The sequence below is a fragment of the Oncorhynchus mykiss genome, chromosome 18, assembly GCF_057628025.1.
Source record: "Oncorhynchus mykiss isolate SJ-2025 chromosome 18, ASM5762802v1, whole genome shotgun sequence".
Classification (NCBI taxonomy): Eukaryota; Metazoa; Chordata; class Actinopteri; order Salmoniformes; family Salmonidae; genus Oncorhynchus; species Oncorhynchus mykiss.
The window spans coordinates 68,334,401-68,354,565 of record NC_143039.1 but is presented as its reverse complement, the minus strand read 5'-3'; the positions used below and the strand labels follow the sequence as shown (position 1 = coordinate 68,354,565).

At 42.3% G+C, this 20,165-nt stretch overlaps 1 protein-coding gene across 3 annotated transcripts in view; it reads right to left on the bottom strand.

Annotated features, from left to right (window-relative positions):
- Window positions 1–898: 898 nt before the first annotated feature.
- Window positions 899–20,165, bottom strand: part of LOC110496653 (polypeptide N-acetylgalactosaminyltransferase 4) — a 39,916-nt gene continuing 20,649 nt past the window's right edge. For 2 of the 3 annotated variants that reach the window (XM_021572671.3, XM_021572672.3), the window contains exons 7-11: window positions 15,001–15,177; window positions 12,480–12,611; window positions 11,227–11,337; window positions 4,519–4,671; window positions 899–4,310 (exon numbers count right to left, since the gene is read on the bottom strand). In XM_021572671.3, coding sequence (XP_021428346.2) covers window positions 4,170–4,310; window positions 4,519–4,671; window positions 11,227–11,337; window positions 12,480–12,611; window positions 15,001–15,177 — 714 coding nt within the window. In that variant the 3' untranslated portion in view covers window positions 899–4,169. Of the gene's footprint in view, window positions 4,311–4,518; window positions 4,672–11,226; window positions 11,338–12,479; window positions 12,679–15,000; window positions 15,178–20,165 lie in introns of all 3 variants that reach the window. The other variant, XR_016488607.1, reaches the window with a different exon arrangement.

Sequence of the window (20,165 nt, the reverse complement as noted above, 5' to 3'; positions counted from 1 at the left end):
TCATAAATGGGAAAAAAAGACTGTTCAAATATTCATCATAAGGAATAAGGTTTTGAAGTGTCTGTCCTATATCTAGGAGATAAGAAAGCTCAGAAAATATATATTTGGGGGATTTAAACCCTTATTTTTGTTGGCACAAAACGGCCTCCATGCTTCCATCCGTTTGTATGGGTTACCTTGAGAGGCGTCCCATGACACTGGTAGAGGTCAGAGCAAAATAGAGAACACCATCGTGTTCGGAAGATTCTCCCCTTTCCATAGTGGTCATAATAACCAAACCGCTCGGAAGCTACAGACGTTTTCGTGAAGGGACAGATTTTCGGGATGTCTGGTGGTCTGACAAACACCGATGTAGCTTTGCCACCTTTCACCGCTGATGCGGAAGGCCGACATAGGCGGATTGAGACACAGTCTATGCAAAACAACCACATATCTCTAGTTTAAACTGACAGATTTTGATGGGGATTAGGTTACTTAGATTATAATAGACTCTTAAGGATTAAAAGAGCACCAATATTTACTGAACCTCAAAGGGCATCACTTCCCCATTTGACATTGAGTGGTTCCTTCCATCGCCACTAGATGGTGCTAAATCAGTACATTTGGAAGAAAACATCGTGAAGAAAAGCCTTTCTTGCTTGTCAAAGTTCACTGGAGTCTTGTGTCAGTACTAAGAGAAATAAAACCAACTCTTTTGGATTCTTGTTTTAATGGTCATTGTTCAGTGAGTTAAAAGGCATTGATCTAGCAATCCTCCAAAACTCTCGGGAGCTCTGTTGGGCTCTGGGTTAGGGGAGGGTCTGGCCAGGGTAGGCCACCAATGTAAACAACAATTTGTTCTTAATTAACTGGCATGCCTAGTTAAATAAAGGTTAAATTAAAAAAATGTTAACACCAATTTTATTTTGACCCTTTTATTCTTCACTGGTACAAATAATAATCCCCACCACCTCTTGTGCTCATTAAATCAGTTCAGTAGTTTAAATACACCACATGCCATTCAGGTCCCTTTATACCAAGAAATATCATATTAAGCTGGAGTCACTTTGAATGATCAAACAATCATTACAATTATTTGATATGAAGAAAAAAAAATGCCCTAGTGCAAAGGACCACAAAAAGACAATTAGGAAGAACAGTCTGCGGCAGTACAACTGACTTCAATAATAAGCACTTCAATAGCAACAAACACGGAATCATTAAGGCCATAATGTGGTTCTCGAATCCCAATCAAGGGAACCAGATATTATAGGAAAGGTTCAGGTTAGGAGAGAGAGTAAGAGCAGAGTACGGGTGTTGATGTAAGTCTGTCAAAGACAAATGAATCTGTTGTGTGGCAGGTTTAAGACAATCAAGCCCTTGAGAGATCAACAATTGATGCACGATACAGTATAAATGCTACAAGTAAGCAATGCTGTGACATGCTTGTGTTAGTTGCAACACGGAGGCCTTGGAAGAGAGCAGACAACATTACTGTAGACCAAGACTCATATGAGAATATTGCCACTATGAAAGTCAAATGAACATCTTTATAATTGTATGTTAGGCACATTGGATTTGTCTTTTTTTGTAGATTAAAATGTGTAAAAGAATTCTGCCCCCAAAATGTAACTGTGCCTCACGTTTTGGAGGCAACATCGTAGACCAAGTAAATCAGCCTGTTTTTGAATCCACAGCACAGTGAAGACTCCCAGACAACAATGTCAGACATCCCACCACCCTCAGGCAATCGAAAATTGCACTTAGCACAAGCTTACAGCGAGGGAAACAAAATCTTTGATCCCCTGCTGATTTTGTACGTATGCCCACTGACAAAGAAATGCTCAGTCTATACATTTAATGGTCGGTTTATTTGAACAGTGAGAGACAGAATAACAACAACAAAATCCAGAAAAATGCATGTCAAAAATGTTATAAATTGATTTGCATTTTAATGAGGGAAATAAGTATTTGACCCCTCTGCAAAACATGACTTAGTACTTGGTGGCAAAACCCTTGTTGGCAATCACAGAGGTCAGATGTTTCTTGTAGTTGGCCACCAGGTTTGCACACATCTCAGGAGGGATTTTGTTCCAGTTCCTCTTTGCAGATCTTCTCCAAGTCATTAAGGTTTCGATGCTGACGTTTGGCAACTCGAACCTTCACCTCCCTCCACAGATTTTCTATGGGATTAAGGTCTGGAGACTGGCTAGGCCACTCCAGGATCTTAATGTGCTTCTTCTTGAGCCACTCCTTTGTTGCCTTGGCCGTGTGTTTTGGGTCATTGTCATGCTGGAATACCCATCCACGACCCATTTTCAATGCCCTGGCTGAGGGAAGGAGGTTCTCACCCAAGATTTGACGGTACGTGGCCCCGTCCATCGTCCCTCTGATGCAATGAAGTTGTCCTGTCCCCTTAGCAGAAAAACACCCCCAAAGCATAATGTTTCCACCTCCATGTTTGACGGTGGGGATGGTGTTCTTGGGGTCATAGGCAGCATTCCTCCTCCTCCAAACACGGCGAGTTAAGTTGATGCCAAAGAGTTCCATTTTGGTCTTATCTGACCACAACACTTTCACCCAGTTGTCCTCTGAATCATTCAGATGTTCATTGGCAAACTTCAGACGGGCATGTATATGTGCTTTCTTGAGCAGGGTGACCTTGCGGGCGCTGCAGGATTTCAGTCCTTCACGGCGTAGTGTGTTACCAATTGTTTTCTTGGTGATTATGGTCCCAGCTGCCTTGAGATTATTGACAAGATCCTCCCGTGTAGTTCTGGGCTGATTCCTCACCGTTCTCATGATCATTGCAACTCCACGAGGTGAGATCTTGCATGGAGCCCCAGGCTGAGGGAGATTGACAGTTCTTTTGTGTTTCTTCCATTTGTGAATAATCGCACCAACTGTTGTCACCTTCTCACCAAGCTGCTTGGCGATGGTCTTGTAGCCCATTCCAGCCTTGTGTAGGTCTACAATCTTGTCCCTGACATCCTTGGAGAGCTCTTTGGTCTTGGCCATGGTGGAGAGTTTGGAATCTGATTGATTGCTTCTGAGGACAGGTGTCTTTTATACAGGAAACAAACTGAGATTAGGAGCACTCCCTTTAAGAGTGTGCTCCTAATCTCAGCTCGTTACCTGTATAAAAGACACCTGGGTGCCAGAAATCTTTCTGATTGAGAGGGGGTCAAATACTTATTTCCCTCATTAAAATGCAAATCAATTTATAACATTTTTGTCATGCGTTTTTCTGGATTTTTTTGTTGTTATTCTGTCTCTCACTGTTCAAATAAACCTACCATTAAATGTATAGACTGATCATTTATTTGTCAGTGGGCAAACGTACAAAATCAGCAGGGGATCAAATACTTTTCCCCCTCACTGTAAGTGTTTCAAGTCTTGTTCGAATAGCCCAATTTCAACCTACTTTGAACAGTCTCCAAACAGAGAGACGGACACTGGTGAGTAGAACACATACAGTATCCTAGCATGACAGGGTCCTCTTAACTCCCTTTCACATAAACAACAAGATGGGGCTTGTATAGTTAAGTCTCATATAATAGAAAGCTTTGGGACTTATTCAGCTATCTCAAAGGGTTATCTTTGAATTACAAAACCCCAGATTAACCACACATAGAAAAGAGTAATCATTCAGACCTCTAAATGAATCGTTTTAATGTACTAAACTTTTTTATCTTATTTTAAGGACAACACAATTCAGTTATTTGTTGTGGTCTACATGTAAAAAAAAAGACAAATATTCTATAAAATCATTCTGTAGTGCAACAGTCCTGTTCAAATCTATGCCGATCCCACTGAATTCAAAAACAAAACTCCCATGATGCCTGCCATTGATCCTCTTTGAAACCAGTCTTTTAGATCTGACACCACTAGACAATCCTGGAATGTTCCTTCAAGCTTTCTTATTGTTTTTAAGCTCCCATAGTGACAGGAAGGAAAGATCAACAAAACTAGGGCATTCTGACAGACGTGCATAAATACTGTCACCTCTGTTGTGGACCCCACTTGGTTTGCAAAGGCACTTTAAATGAGGAAGTCTTCCCACAGGGAACAAGTAGGTAGTTTGCTGAGAGGCTTTGCTGGGACCCCTCTTTAAAAATCCTGCCTCTCAATCGTCCACCATGGAACTGTAATTGCACTTAGGTCAAAGGTCAATTAGGGTTAGGGTGAAGCTAGTTCCCCCCGTTCTCAAACTTCCAGCGCTGGTGCTTGTCCCCGGGGGTGCACGTCCTCATCTGGACGTCCGCTCGCCCCTCGGCTGTGCGGCAGGAGGTGACACACATGTCTGAGTGAGGGTGGTATATGGTCCCGTCCTGTGGTCACACAGAGACAGGTAAGACTACAGCTATGTTGAATAAAGTCTGTTTCTGACTGACAAGACAACTTGTCGTGTGTTTACCAACTCAATCAGCCCAGTAGTGCATAGTATGAACATCTGTAGTGTTTTTCTGTGAGTGAGTATGTGTGTAAGAGCATTTTTCTGCTTACATGCGTGTTTTTGCTTGCGTCTGCATCACTCACCTCTCTGAACTCCCAGATGATGGTGGGGGGTGTAGGGGTTCTGTCGTGGGGGCAGTGTTTCATCCCAATGTAACTCTGTCCCTCTGGGACCTCGGCACACAGCTCCGTCACAGAGTTATAGCGGATCTCCTTATGAGTCGTGTACTCAAAGTACTAGGGGAAAGAGAGATGCATGGTTAAACTCTGCTGATCTGAATTATAGTAACCATCGTACCTGGGGAATGGATGAATGTTTACTCTCGGTGCTTCTACTTATCAAATCAGCAGCTCCAAACATTAGCATTCAACAGTTAAGAGATTTCACCAAAATAATCGCTTACTTTTAAGAGAGAAATGGTTGGATCTAGGTCTAAAGTAATGTCTGTTGAGCAAGCAGGGGGGAGAGAAAGAGAGAGGCGCACGCCACTCTCTCTCTTTTTCTCCCCTCCACGCCTCTCTCTCTTCACCCCCGAGTCTCTCTCCCCGCCACGCCTCTCTCTCTTCACCCCAGCACCTCTCTCCCTCTACCACTTTCCCTGCCCGCCTCTCTCCCTCCCCCCGCGAGCCTCTCTACCTCCCTTTCCCTCCCCACCTCTTTCTTCCTCCCTCTCTCTACCTCCCCCCGCACAACTCTATCTTCCTCTCCTCTCTCTCTCTCTGCTCGCCTCTCTCTCTCTCTCTCTCTGCGCGCCTCTCTCTCTCCCTCTCCCTGCCTCTCTCTCCCCCTCTCTCTCTGCGCGCCTCTCTCTCCCCCCCTCTCTCTCTCTCTCTCTCTCTCTGCGCGCCTCTCCCTGCGCGCCTCCCCCCCCTCTCTCTCTCTCTCTCTCTGCGCGCCTCTCTCCCTGCGCGCCTCTCTCCCTGCGCGCCTCTCTCTCTCTCTGTGCACCTCTCTCTCTCTGCGCACCTCTCTCTCTCTCTGCGCACCTCTTTCTCTCTCTGCGCACCTCTCTCTCTCTGCGCACCTCTCTCTCTCTGCGCACCTCTCTCTGTCTGCGTGCCTCTCAAATTCAAATTCAAGCTGCTTTATTGGCATGAAAAACATTGTGTCAATATTGCCAAAGCAACAATGTATACAATATACATTGTAACAAAATTATAAATGATAGCAAATAATAATATAAAATGGTAGTAAATAATAATACAAAATTAAATACAAAAATAATAACAATAAAATGGTAACAGTCTACAGTAAACATTAATAATTATAGTAATAACAATAATATTAATAATAAGTAAGTTACTGTTTACTATGCAGATGTTATTATTCAGTGTCCCTCAGGCTATGGCAGGAAAATACATATTTGGCTGCAAGAGGAGCCATTGCTCCTTCGCCCATGAGTATTCTTAGTTTTTCCTCTGGGTTCAATTTGTAAAAATGTGGAATATATGTAGTCATTTCTGTGAATAATGAATCTCTTTGTGAGGAATATTTATCACAGTAAAGGAGAAAGTGCATCTCTGTCTCTACCTCCCCTGTCATGCAGTGACCACATACACGCTCCTCTTTGGGTAGCCATGTCTTTTTATGTCTGCCGGTTTCTATTGCCAATCGGTGGTCACTCAGCCTGTACTTGGTAAGGATCTGTCTCTGCTTCGTATCTCTGACAGAGTAGAGATAATCAGCCAATTCATATTCTCTGTTTAGGGTCAGATAGCAATTTAGTCGGCTTTGGGATTTTGTTTCGTTTTTCCAGTATTGTAAGTATGATTCCTTTGATTGGTTCATGATTTTGTTTATTGGAATTCTTTCTTTTGAAGCAGTGCTGGTGTCAGCTTGATTGGTGAGGTCCAACACCAGCTGACTGAGAGGGCTCGTTTCTGGGCTCAGCTCTTGGGCTTGAAGTGCTTTAAATTGCAGACTCGAATTTGGACTTGAATTTAGATGTAGCCAAAATTTTAATGATCTTTTCTGTATTTTCATTATTACTGGAAAACGGCCCAATTCTGCCCTACATGCATTAGTTGGTGTATTTCTCTGGACTTGTAGAATTTTCCGACAGAATTCTGCATGTAGGGTTTCAATTGGATGTTTGTCCCACATTTTAAAATCCAGTTTATTGAGTGGCCCCCAAACCTCACTTCCATAAAGTGCTATTGGTAGGATTACACTGTCAAATATTTTAGTCCAAATTCTAATTGGGATGTTGATTTTGAATAATTTCATTTTTATTGCATACATTGCTCTGCGGGCTTTTTCTTTGAGTGCCTTCACTGCCATATTAAAGTTTCCCGATGCAGATATGGTCAGACCAAGGTATGTGTAATTTTTTGTGTGTTCAATTAAGGTGTTGTTCAGGGTGAATTTACATTTTTGTTTCTGACATCTGGGTTTTTTTTGGAAAATCATGATTTTAGTTTTTTGGAAATTTACTGCCAGGGCCCAATTATGGCAATATTGCTCCAGAATATTAATGTTTTGTTGAAGACCTTCTTTGGTTGGTGATAGAAGTACCAAGTCATCAGCATATAGCAGGTATTTCACCTCTGTGTCAAATAGTGTGAGTCCTGGGGCTGGAGATTGGTCCAACATGTCTGCTAATTCATTGATATAAATGTTGAAAAGATTTGGACTCAAATTGCAGCCTTGTCTCACACCTCGACATTGTGAAAAAAATTCTGTTCTTTGGTTTTTGATTTTTATTGCACACTTATTTTCTGTGTACATACATTTTATTAAGTCATACACCTTACCACCAAGCCCACTTTGTAGAATTTTGTAGAATAGCCCTTCGTGCCAAATCGAATCAAATGCTTTTTTAAAGTCAATAAAGCAAGCAAAGATTTTGCCCTCTTTTTTTTGGTGGACGTGTTTATTAATTAGTGTGTGTAAGGTGTATATATGGTCAGTAGTGCGATGGTTAGGGAGAAAGCCAATTTGACATTTACTTATTACATTTTTTTCTTGAAGAAAGGTTTGAATTCTTGAATTCAAAATGCTACAGAAAATCTTTCCCAAGTTACTGTTGACGCAAATTCCCCTGTAATTATTGGGGTCTGATTTGTCTCCACTTTTGTGGATAGGGGAGATGAGCCCCTGGTTCCAGACATCAGGGAAGCAGCCAGAAGTTAAAACCATGTTGAACAATTTAAGCACAGCATTTTGCAACTCAGGTGTGCTGTTTTTCAGCATTTCATTTCTGATGTTGTCTACACCACAAGCCTTTTTTGATTTAATAGATTTTAGCTTTTCATTTAGTTCTTGTTGGGTTATTGGGTAATCTAATGGATTTTGGTTGTTTTTAATGACTGATTCCAGGATGTTCAATTTTTCTTTAATTTCTAATTGGTTCTGGTTTAAGTCTTTTTGTGGGATGTTTTTGTATAGATTATCAAAGTAAGTTTTCCAAATTCCTACATCTTGTATGGCTAATTCTTGTGGCTTTGATGTGCTTAAATTGTTCCACATGTCCCAGAACTGATTTTGGTCAATTGCGTTTTCAATTTCATCAAGTGTCTTGTTGGTATAATTCAATTTCTTGCATTTCAGTGTTTGTTTATACTGTTTCAGAGTTTCAAAGTATTCATATCGTAGCTCTGGGTTGTTTTGCTGCTTATGTTTTTTGTTTGACATTTGTCTTAGGTGTTTTCTAATTGTTTTACATTCATTATCAAACCATTTGTCAGTAACATTTTGATTTTTGCTTCTGATGTTGCATTGCTTTGGTTTTCTCAAATTTGCTTTCGATGCTGCTTTTTGGAATATGCAGTTGATGTTTTGGGTAGCTGAATTGACACCATCTTTATTGTTTTGGTACAGTGAGTTATTGAAAAACTGTATAGAGTTCATCATTTCATTTGAGTTCAATGTTTCAATGAATGCCTCTGCACTGTTTGGAGCCCATCTGAACGATTGGTTTATGTTGTAAAGTTTATTGGGCTGTTTTTTTGAATGAATATTGCCGGTTAATTTCTTCAGAAACACGTTGATCTGACTGTGATCTGACAATGGTGTCTGTGGTCTGACAGTGAATGCACTAATGGAGGAGGGGTCAATGTCAGTGATGGCATAATCGACTACACTTGTCCCAAGAGCTGAGCAGTAAGTAAACTGACCTAAAGAGTCCCCTCTGATTCTACCATTAAGCATGTACAGGCCTAAGGCTCGACAGAGATGTACTAACTCTTTTCCATTTTTGTTCAGTATTTGGTCAGGACTGTTTCTATTATTTATAATAGGGCTACTGTACAAGGAGGGGTGTCCAAATATGTGGTGGTTACCTCCCGCATCAGTGTAGTCAGGCTCAGAACCTGTTCTTGCATTGAAATCTCCACAAAGAAGCACTTTACCCTGCGCCTGAAATGTAATGATTTCTGTCTGGAGATTGTCAAAAAACTGATCATCATAATATGATGAATCTGAAGGAGGAGCATAAGCTGCACATATGTATACATCATTGTCACAATAGATTGTACCTTTGTTAAGTTTTAGCCAAATGTGAGTGGTACCTTTTTTCATTTCATTCAGTGCTAAGTCCTGCTTATGCCAAATGATGATTCCACCTGAGTCTCGGCCCCGTTTAACATTTTTATGTTTGATTGATGGTAGTAAACTTTCTCTATAGCCTGAGGGACACTGAGTATCTATGTCTCCACGACACCATGTTTCCAGTAGGATTATGATGTCCTGTCCCTTGATGTTTTTAATCAATTCTGGATTAGTTGTTTTATAACCAAAATGTGAAGAGTATAGGCCCTGGATATTCCAAGAGCTGATAGTTAATGATCTCATTTATAATAAGTGATATTCACTGGTTTGAGTAAAGTACATCGAAAAAAACAAAAAAAATAAAATATGTATATATATATATATATATATACACACATACATACACATATACATACATACATACATACACATATACATACATATATACATACACATACATATATATATATACATATATATATACATACACATACACATACATACACATATATACATACACATACATATACACACATACATACATACATACATACATACACACACACACACACACATACATACACACACACACACATACATACATACATATATATATACATATATATACACATACACATACATATATATATATATATACACACATACATGCACATACACATACATACATACATACACACACACGCGCACACACACACACACACACACACACCTCTCTCTCTCTCTCTCTCTCTGCGCACCTCTCTCTCTCTCTGCGCACCTCTCTCTCTCTCTCTCTCTCTGCGCACCTCTCTCTCTCTCTCTGCGCACCTCTCTCTCTCTCTCTCTGCGCACCTCTCTCTCTCTCTCTCTGCGCACCTCTCTCTCTCTCTCTCTCTCTGCGCACCTCTCTCTCTCTCTCTCTGCGCACCTCTCTCTCTCTCTCTCTACGCACCTCTCTCTCTCTCTCTGCGCACCTCTCTCTCTCTCTCTGCGCATCTCTCTCTCTCTCTCTCTGCGCACCTCTCTCTCTCTCTCTGCGCACCTCTCTCTCTCTCTCTGCGCACCTCTCTCTCTGCGCACCTCTCTCTCTCTCTCTCTCGCTCTCTTTCTGCGCACCTCTCTCTCTCTCTCTTTCTGCGCACCTCTCTCTCTCTCTCTGCGCACCTCTCTCTCTCTCTCTGCGCACCTCTCGCTCTCTCTCTCTCTACGCACCTCTCTCTCTCTCTCTGCGCACCTCTCTCTCTCTCTCTCTCTCTGCACACCTCTCTCTCTCTGCACACTCTCTTTCTGCGCACATCTCTCTCTGCGCACCTCTCTCTCTCTGCGCACACCTCTCTCTCTCTGCACACCTCTCTCTCTTTCTGCACACCTCTCTCTCTTTCTGCACACCTCTCTCTCTCTTTCTGCACACCTCTCTCTCTCTTTCGGCACACCTCTCTCTCTCTTTCTGCACACCTCTCTCTCTCTTTCTGCACACCTCTCTCTCTTTCTGCACACCTCTCTCTCTTTCTGCACACCTCTCTCTCTCTTTCTGCACACCTCTCTCTCTTTCTGCACACCTCTCTCTCTCTTTCTGCACACCTCTCTCTCTCTTTCTGCACACCTCTCTCTCTCTTTCTGCACACCTCTCTCTCTCTTTCTGCACACCCCTCTCTCTCTTTCTGCACACCTCTCTCTCTCTTTCTGCACACCTCTCTCTCTCTTTCTGCACACCTCTCTCTCTCTCTCTGCTCGCACCCCCCTCATGTATCTTTTAAATGGAACTAGGAGTGAACTCTCTAAAGAGAAGGTAGAGGTCTCCGTTTCAGTGCAGGCTGTGGAAACATTGATTTTCAGTCACACACATGGTGCTTTTAGTAGCGTTGGACACCTGATGCGATGCATCAATGAGTAATCAGAGATGGAGATATAGCCGGTGGAGATGAACTCTGCCTGCATGTCTTCCACTACTCCCTGTTGTCTGACTGGACATCAAATATACATCCATACAGTCAGCAAGTACCTGTAAACTAACTAGAAACATAGCTATAAATGTATTTAAAAAATAAAAAAATGTATGTAGATTTAGGCCTAAAATATGCTTTAGGATACTTTGTCTATAAATACTAAGCCAAAGTTGTAGATGTCTCAGCATCTCACTTGACACTAAATTCTAGATAGCTGAGATGAGGTGGATGGCCACCGGATATGAGTGACATTCAGAGTAACCACTCCGTCCGTCCATCAGGGAGACGGACGTGGGATCAGGGGGGTTGAGAGAGAGAGAGAAAATAAACTGACAAGACATGACATTTTTAAATCACCTGGTTGCCGCCCTGCCCATGGCAACCGAAGAGGGAGATGTGCGCCCCCGTGGGACTGTGTTCCGGAGCGTTGTAGTCCAGGCACTCTGAATGGATCCCAGAGCTACGCACCTGTGATGAGAATGATCCGGATTAGCATCATGAGATCTGCCATCGCTGCAAAGAGGGTCAGATTAAAGGAGACAAAAAATGGTGATTCTGCCTCTGCATTGCTGGATCTTTGGCAGTTTGGTCTGGGTTTCTGTATAGTACATAGAGACAACTGCTGATGTAAAGAAGGCTTCATACACTGAGACTGACACACACACAACCCTTTTCTCAATTGTCTCAAGGCCTAAAAACCCTTTAACCAGTCTCCTCCCCTTCATCTACACTGAAGAAAAGTGGATTTAAGGGGAAGAGACAGGTTAAGATTTTTAAGCCTTGTGCCAATTGAGACATGGATTATGTGTGCCATTCAGAGGGTGAATGGGCAAGACATGGATTTTGTGTGCCATTCAGAGGGTGAATGGGCAAGACAAAAGATTTTAGTGCCTTTGAACGTGGTATGGTAGTAGGTAGCAGGCACACTGGGGCGGTAGGGTAGCCTAGTGGTTAGAGCGTTGGAATAGTAACCGGAAGGTTGCAAGTTCAAACCCTCGAGCCGAGAAGGTACAAATCTGTCGTTCTGCCCCTGAACAGGCAGTTAACCCACTGTTCCCAGGCCGTCATTGTAAATAAGAATTAGTTCTTAACGGACTTGCCTAGTTAAATAAAGGTAAAAAAATAAATAATAATAAAACACTGGTTTGTGTCAAGAACTGCAATGCTGCTGGGGTTTTTACGCTCAACAGTTTCCAGTGTGTTTCAAGAATGGTCCACCACCCAAACGACTTCCAGCCAACTGGACACAACTGCGTGAAGTGTTTGAGTCAATATGGGCCAGCGTCCCTGTGGAACGCTTTCGACACCTTGTCGAGTCCATGCCCCAACGAATTGAGTCTGTTCTGAGGGCAAGAAATGCATACATTTTTACATACGGAAGAACTAAAAGTATGCAGGCAATAGGGCAGAGGAAAATGGGTAGGAGATGCTAGTCTATTTTAATTATATTACCATGCTCATTTCACATCTACATGGAGGCCAACGAGGTAGGACATAGGAGTTCATTTTGGCTTCGACTTTTTACGGACCGATGTTTTATGTTGTTTACATTTTTTGGAGTGCTTTAGATATCGAATCGTATTGATGGGGAGAGAGAGAGAGAGACTCACCGCCCCATGCCAGCCCTCCCGGTCCTCTGGTACATGCAGGTCAGGGTAGATGTTCTTCAGGTACCAGCCAAAGCTGTTACACTTCAGTCTCTCTCTGAGGACAACCCTCTCTGAGATGTCCCCATATGTCTCCTGTGGAAAAATAACACTTCAGTCTCTCTCTGAGGACAACCCTCTCTGAGATGTCCCCATATGTCTCCTGTGGAAAAATAACACTTCATCTAACAGGTTTATTTGAGTAGGGATGGATACACTTAAAAACATTGACACATTGAGTAAACAACATAACACTTTAGCTTGCAACAATTTCCAGAATTTCACAAATTAGGCCCACACACACACAACTCTAAAAGACGCAGCAGGTAGCCTAGCGGTTTAGAGCGTTGGGCTAGTAACCAAAGAGCAGACTATGAAAAGTCTGCCAATGTGCCCTTGTACAAGGAACTTAACACTAATTGCTCCCGTAAACTGCTCTGTATAAGAGAGTCTGCTGAATGACAAAAATGTCATGTAAATAAGCTGGATTTCACTGCAATCCTCAATGCAGCTCTGGTCAAATATGTCAATCCTAGGAGTGCTCTGATATGACACACTAACCATGATGGTACTGGGTGACAACATGAAGTAGCTACATCCTGGTCTGATAACCTGAATCTGTTTGACTCCTGTGTGGTGCATTGCTGTTGTGTCCTTAATGAAAGTCATTGAGAAGGATTTCCTGGATGCCAGGTGTGAGCGTGACACCTGTGTCGCACTGATAGCAGTGGTTCTCCCCACCTTGAACAAACGAAAAGGATGGGAATTCAAACATGTTTGTGGCAACTGATGAACCAGAGGTGTATTCATTAGGGCACACCGTAGCAAAACATTTAGCAACGGCAAAATGAAAACAACCGTTTCTTACTGAATAAAATTCAAGTAGGTTTTTTGTTTTCCATTTCATCCCATTAGCTTCTGCTTGGTTCTTTGTGAAAACACACCTGGTTTGTTTAGACAAAAAAAAAGACCCAAAAAAGAACTAGTGGTTGTCACTAGTCTGGCACCCAGTCTCCAGCTACCTTTGGTTGGGTCATTTATTGTTTGATCAAAGATGCCTGGCATTAATAATGTAATTTATGAGGTGAAACCAAGATGAACACGATACTTTGATATCAGGCAACACAAAGAAAGCTGAGAGGGACACACACAACCTCATCAACCACTGCTGACACCTAGACAGGTGAAGAACATCTCCATCCAAGTTACTCCATTACGATACAATATTAATCACGTCTAGGGTGTTCCATCCTTGGTAGAACTATCACAGCTCTAAAGGGCCAATCAGGAGTTGCTACATCCACATTGAGTGTGGATGATACAGTAGGGTTCTCCAACTGGATACCTGAGGGACAAATTTGGCCATAAAAGACTAAAAACACCAGGAAATCAGCACCAAGTGATTTATATTAAGAAAACTGTTCCCGAATATTCCCACACAGAGAGACACATGATCATACATAAATACAAGAAATGTTTGACTAAAACATAATCATTTTAAACCTCTGTTTGGGCTTCTTGCGGTCAATTTTCCAGCTACAAATCTTTTTATATATTTTATTATGTTCCAGTCCGCGACCTCAAGAAAAACCCCATCCAGCGGCTGAATCTAGCTGATGATCCTTGATACAGTATAAAGACATTGATTCTTGAAAAACAGATCTTAAAAATGCCTCGTGAGCTTAGTTCAACTGTCAAACCCCATCAGAACCCAAACTATCAGCTGGTTTTACTCCCCTGTTTGTTAACAAAGTCAATGTAAACAAACACTGTATAGCTTCAAAACATGGTTCAAACTATAATGTTGATATCATGGACGGTCAGTCCAAAGCTCTTTCTAAGAATGTAAGACTGGTTATAGTTCTCAAGACCCATCCCTCAGCGGTTTACCAAAACAAATGTCAGAGTGCATGATTAGGGTTTTTTAAATCTCCAGATTGGTCCTAACTAAAGCATGAGCTACTTCTTATCACCTGTTGGGATTATGCACATTACAATAAGTGACTTTATCACATTACAATAAGTGACTTTATCACATTACAATAAGTTACTTTATTATTGGTATTTCTACAGCCTGATCGATCTACAATCACTGCATCCTCCACTACTAAGGGAAAGGGGGAGACCTAGTCAGTTGTACAACTGAATGCCTTCAACTGAAATGTGTCTTCCTCATTTAACCCAACCCCTCAGAGGTGTGGGGGGGCTGCCTGAAATCGCCATCCACATCTTGGGCGCCCAGGGAACAGTGGGTTAACGCACTTGCCCAGGTGCAGAACAACATATTTTCACCTTGTTGATTCGATCCAGCAACCTTTCGTTTCCTGGCCCAACGCTCTAACCACTAGCTACCTCATAATGGTGTAACTTTGTTGTAGCCCTGACAACTCACTGAAAATACTGTACCTCACGTTGATCATATGACAATGGGGAGCGAGATAAAATAAGCTAACATTTTACTGTAAAGTGTACTACAGTACTCTACCTTTCTGGCAGGGGGGTTTCTGTTGTAGAAGTGCTGTTTGTATGTGTCCATCCACACCTCGGCAGCACGGACCGTGTTCTGGAGGAACTTGGGCCTGGCGTAGGGGGCTTTCTTTGGGAAGACGTGGCCCACATGGGAGCAGGGGTGGATCTCCAGAGAACCTCCACACTGCCACACCTGGGGAACAGGAAGAAATATAGCCCATTTTACATTTTTTTGCATCTTATGATATTTCTGGCAAAAATCCAGACAAGAGATGTACAGGATGGGTATGCATGTGACTCAAACCTTCCCAGAAATCCCAAATGTAAGATTTGTGGAGAGGTTCCTATTGCTCATATTTTCTTTATGTATATACAACAGTGCCTTCGGAAAGTATTCAGACCCCTTGACTTTTCCCCCACATTCTGTTACATTACAGCCTTATTCTAAAATGGAATAAATAAAACAATTTCCTCATCAATCTACACACAACACCCAATAACGACAAATCAAAAACAAGTTTGCAGAAATGTTTGCAACTTTAATAAAAATAGTATCACATTTACATAAGTATTCAGACCCTTTACTCAGTACTGTGTTGAAGCACCTTTGGCAGCGATTACAGCCTCAATTCTTCTTGGGTATGACACTACAATTTTGCCACATGTTTTTGTGGAGTTTCTCCCATTCTTCTCTACAGATCCTCTCAAGCTCTGTCAGGTTGGATGGGGAGCGTTGCTGCACAGCTATTTTCAGCTCTCTCCAGAGATGTTTGAGGAGGTCCGGGCTCTGGCTGGGCCACTAAATCCACTCCTGCGTTGTCTTGGCTGTGTGCTTAGGGTCATTGTCCTGTTGGAAGGTGAACCTTAGCCCCAGTCTGAGGTCCTGAGCACTCTGGAGAAGGTTTTCATCAAGGATCTCTCTGTACTTTGCTCTGTTCATCTTTGCCTCAAACCTGACTAGTCTCCCAGTCCCTGCTGCTGAAAAACATCCCCACAGCATGATGCTGCCACCACCATGCTTCACCATAGGGATGTTGCCAGGTTTCCTCTAGACATGACGCTTGGCATTCAGGCCAAAGAGTTCAGTCTTGGTTTCATCAGACCAAGGAATCTTGTTTCTCATGGTCAGAGTCTTTAAGTGCCTTTTGGCAAACTCCAAGCGGGCTGTCATGTGCCTTTTACTGAGGAGTGGCTTCTGTCTGGCCAGTCTACCATAAAGAGTGCTGCAGAGATGGTTGTCCTTCTGGAAGATTGTCCTTTCTCCAAAGAGGAACTCTAGAGCTCTGTCAGAGTGACCATCATGTTCTTGGTTACTTTCCTGACCAAGGCCTTGCTCTCATAGCAAAGGGGCTGAATATTTCTGTTTTTAATACATTTGCAAAAAAAAAAAAAATGGAAAAACCTGTTTTCGCTTTGTCATTATTGGGTATTGTGTGTAGATTGCAGATGATTTATTTATTTATTTAATCCATTTTAAAATAAGGCTAACTTAACAACATTTGGAAAAAGTCAAGGGGTCTGACTACTTTCCGAAGGCAGGCAGGCAGGCAGGCGCGTGCACACACAAAAATATATTTTATATTTGAGATTCTTAAAAGTAGCCATAATTTGCCTTGATGACAGCTTTGCACACTCTTGGCATTCTCTCAACCAGCATCATGAGGTAGTCACCTGGAATGCATTTCAATTAACATGTGGGCCTTGTTAAAAGAGAAGTTGTGGAATTTCTTTCCTTCTTAATGCGTTTGAGCCAGTCAGTTGTTTAGTGACAAGGTAGAGGTGGTATACAGAAGATAGACCAAGTCCGTATTATGGCAAGAACAGCTCAAAATAAGCAAAGAGAAAAAACAGTTCATCATTATATTAAGAGATGAAGATCAATCAATCTGGAACATTTCAAGAACGTTGCTTAAGTGCAGTCGCAAAAACCATCAAAAACCACCACTTTCCAGTCTTGTTGAGGATGGCTTGTTGTCAGGCTGAAAAAGGCGGCTGATGTTGGTGGGATTTGGAGGATGATGGAGGTAACAGGGGAAAGAGCCTCAGATCCACAAAGTCCTTTCCACCAGGTGGCTGATGAGATATGTTTGCACGACTGCCATATTGCATCTCCCTCCCAAAGCCCTTGCTTGGAAGTGTACTTCGCCAGACTGCCAACAACCTTAACCTCATCCAGGCCAAGGTGGCGAGACACGGTAGTGACACCATAGGCCTTGTTGATCTCTGCACCAGACAGGATGCTTTTGCCAGCAGACTTGGGGTCCAACATGTACTCTGTGGCATGTATGGACTTCAGGCAAAAGTCTTCACGCTTTATGATGCATTTCAGAACTGCAGTTTCCTCTGCTTGGAGCAACAGTGAAGTGGGCAGGGCAGTACGGATTTCTTCTCTTACATCTGCAGTCTGAACATCAGACAGAATGGCATTGTCTCCTTCAATCTGTGCAATGGCTACTGCTATAGGTTTCAGGAGTTTCAGGCTGCTTACCACTCTCTCCCAAAATACATCATCCAGGATGATCCTCTTGATGGGGCTGTCCATATCGGCAGACTGTGATATGGCCATTTCTTGGAGACTCCTTCCCCTCCAGGAGACTGTCAAACATGATGACAACCCCACCCCAACGGGTTTTGCTGGGTAGCTTCAATGTGATGCTCTTATTCTTCTCACTTTGAAGAGGTAGATTGTCCCTATAACTTGATGACCCTTCACATTCCGAACAATTTCTTTGGCTCTCTTGTAGAGTGTATCCATTGTTTTCAGTGCCATGATGTCCTTGAGGAGCAGATTCCATGCATGAGCAGCAAAGCCAATGGGTGTGATGTGAGGGTCGGACTCCTCCACTTTAGACCAAGCAGCCTTCATGTTCACAGCATTGTCTGTCACCAGTGCAAATACCTTCTGTGGTCCAAGGTCATTGATGACTGCCTTCAGTTCATCTGCAATGTAGAGACCGGTGTGTCTGTTGCTCCTTGTGTCTATGCTCTTGTAGAATACTGGTTGAGGGGTGGAGATGATGTAGATAATTATTCCTTGCCCACAAACATTTGATCACCCATCAGAGATTATTGAAATACAGTCTGCTTTCTCTTTGATTTGCTTGACCTTCACTTGAACTCTGTTGAACTCTCTATGAGTAGATTAAGCATGTCTGGTTGGAGGGGTGTATGCTGGTCGAAGAACATTCAGAAATCTCTTCCAAAACACATTGCCTGTGAGCATCAGAGGTGAACCAGTTGCATACACAGCTCGAACAAGACATTCATCAGCATTTCTCTGACTACGTTCCTCCATCGAGTCTTAAAAAAAACTTTGATTCCAGGAGGACCATGAGCTGTTGCTATCAATAAGGTATCTGATTCCAGGAGGACCATGAGCTGTTGCTATCAATAAGGTATCTGATTCCAGGAGGACCATGAGCTGTTGCTATCAATAAGGTATCTGATTCCAGGAGGACCATGAGCTGTTGCCATCAATAAGGTATCTGATTCCAGGAGGACCATGAGCTGTTGCCATCAATAAGGTATCTGATTCCAGGAGGACCATGAGCTGTTGCTATCAATAAGGTATCTGATTCCAGGAGGACCATGAGCTGTTGCTATCAATAAGGTATCTGATTCCAGGAGGACCATGAGCTGTTGCTATCAATAAGGTATCTGATTCCAGGAGGACCATGAGCTGTTGCCATCAATAAGGTATCTGATTCATCATTTTCACCTCGAATAGAAGTAGAGGGACTTTTGTCAGAGGTTGCTTGTTGTGAGCACTGAGGGAACTTCATGCACTTGGTCAGATGATGTTGCATTCTTCACATATGATTTGGCACAGTATTTGCAAATGTTTCCTGCAAAGATTAGAAAAAAAAATATAAAAAACTAACAAATACAATTCCCTGTACAGATAAATAGTTAAGCAGTTAGATTAAACAACTCCTTTGTACGAGAAATGTTTTAAAAATGAAACATGTATGGACACAGGTGAATTAACCCTCCTCAGTTACCAGGCTCAAGCAAGCTAAACCCCACATGGTACAGTAGCAAAAACTAACTAGCAGAAATTGTTAACAAGTTAGAAATGATTTAAACACACTTTGCTGTAGGCTACTATTAACAAAAACTCCTGTATGTCATATAAAATATATTCACCCCACCCAGTATTGTAATCAAAACCTACCAGAAAGCATGTAGTCCTTGGCTCAGACAGTGTAGTAGTGTGGCATCTCATTAGTGTGCAAGATCTTGAGAATCAGCTGTGCATGTGATGGAAGAATATACTGTGCATGCAGAGGATTGCAATTCCATTGAATTGGGGATAGTTTAACTACAATATGACACAAGACCTAGAATTGCCTTATGTGTATCCAACAAAAAAGGTTCACTGTTATAAGCTAACTTTTTTGATGAATTAAGCAAAATTCCCAGGCTTAACTTCCCATGGAACATTTTCGGAAAAATTCCAGCAATTTACCGGAACGTTTTCTACCTATTGCAATCCTAGTTACCAGCCTCAAAAATATCAGACACATCTCAACATCAGCTGTTCACAGGAAACTGTGTGAATCAGGCCTTCATGGTCGAATTGCTGCAAAGAAACCACTACTAAAGGACACTTCTCCGCATGTGTGGTTCCCACCGTGAAGCATGGAGGAGGAGGTGTGTTGGTGCTTTGCTGGTGACACTGTCTGATTCATTTAGAATTTAAGACACACTCAACCAGCATGGCTACCACATCTGGTTTGCGCTTAGTGGGACAATCATTTGTTTTTCAACAGGACAATGACCCAACACACCTCCAGGCTGTGTAAGGGCTATTTGACCAAGAAAGATAGTGATGAGTGCTGCATCAGATGACCTGGCCTCCACAATCACCCGACCTCAACCCAATTGTGATGGTTTGGGATGAGTTGGACTGCAGAGTGATGGAAAAGCAGGCAACAAGTGCTCAGCATATGAGGGAAGTCCTTCAAGACTTTTGGAAAAGCATTCCAGGTGAAGCTGGTTGAGAGAATGCCAAGCGTGTGCAAAGCTGTCATCAAGGCAAAGGGTGGTCACTTTGAAGAATCTTAAATATATATATATATATATATATATATATATTTATTTATTTTTTGTATATAGTTATACTATTTTGATATGATTCACTGCACTGTTGGATAGAGCTTGCAAATTAAGCATTTCACT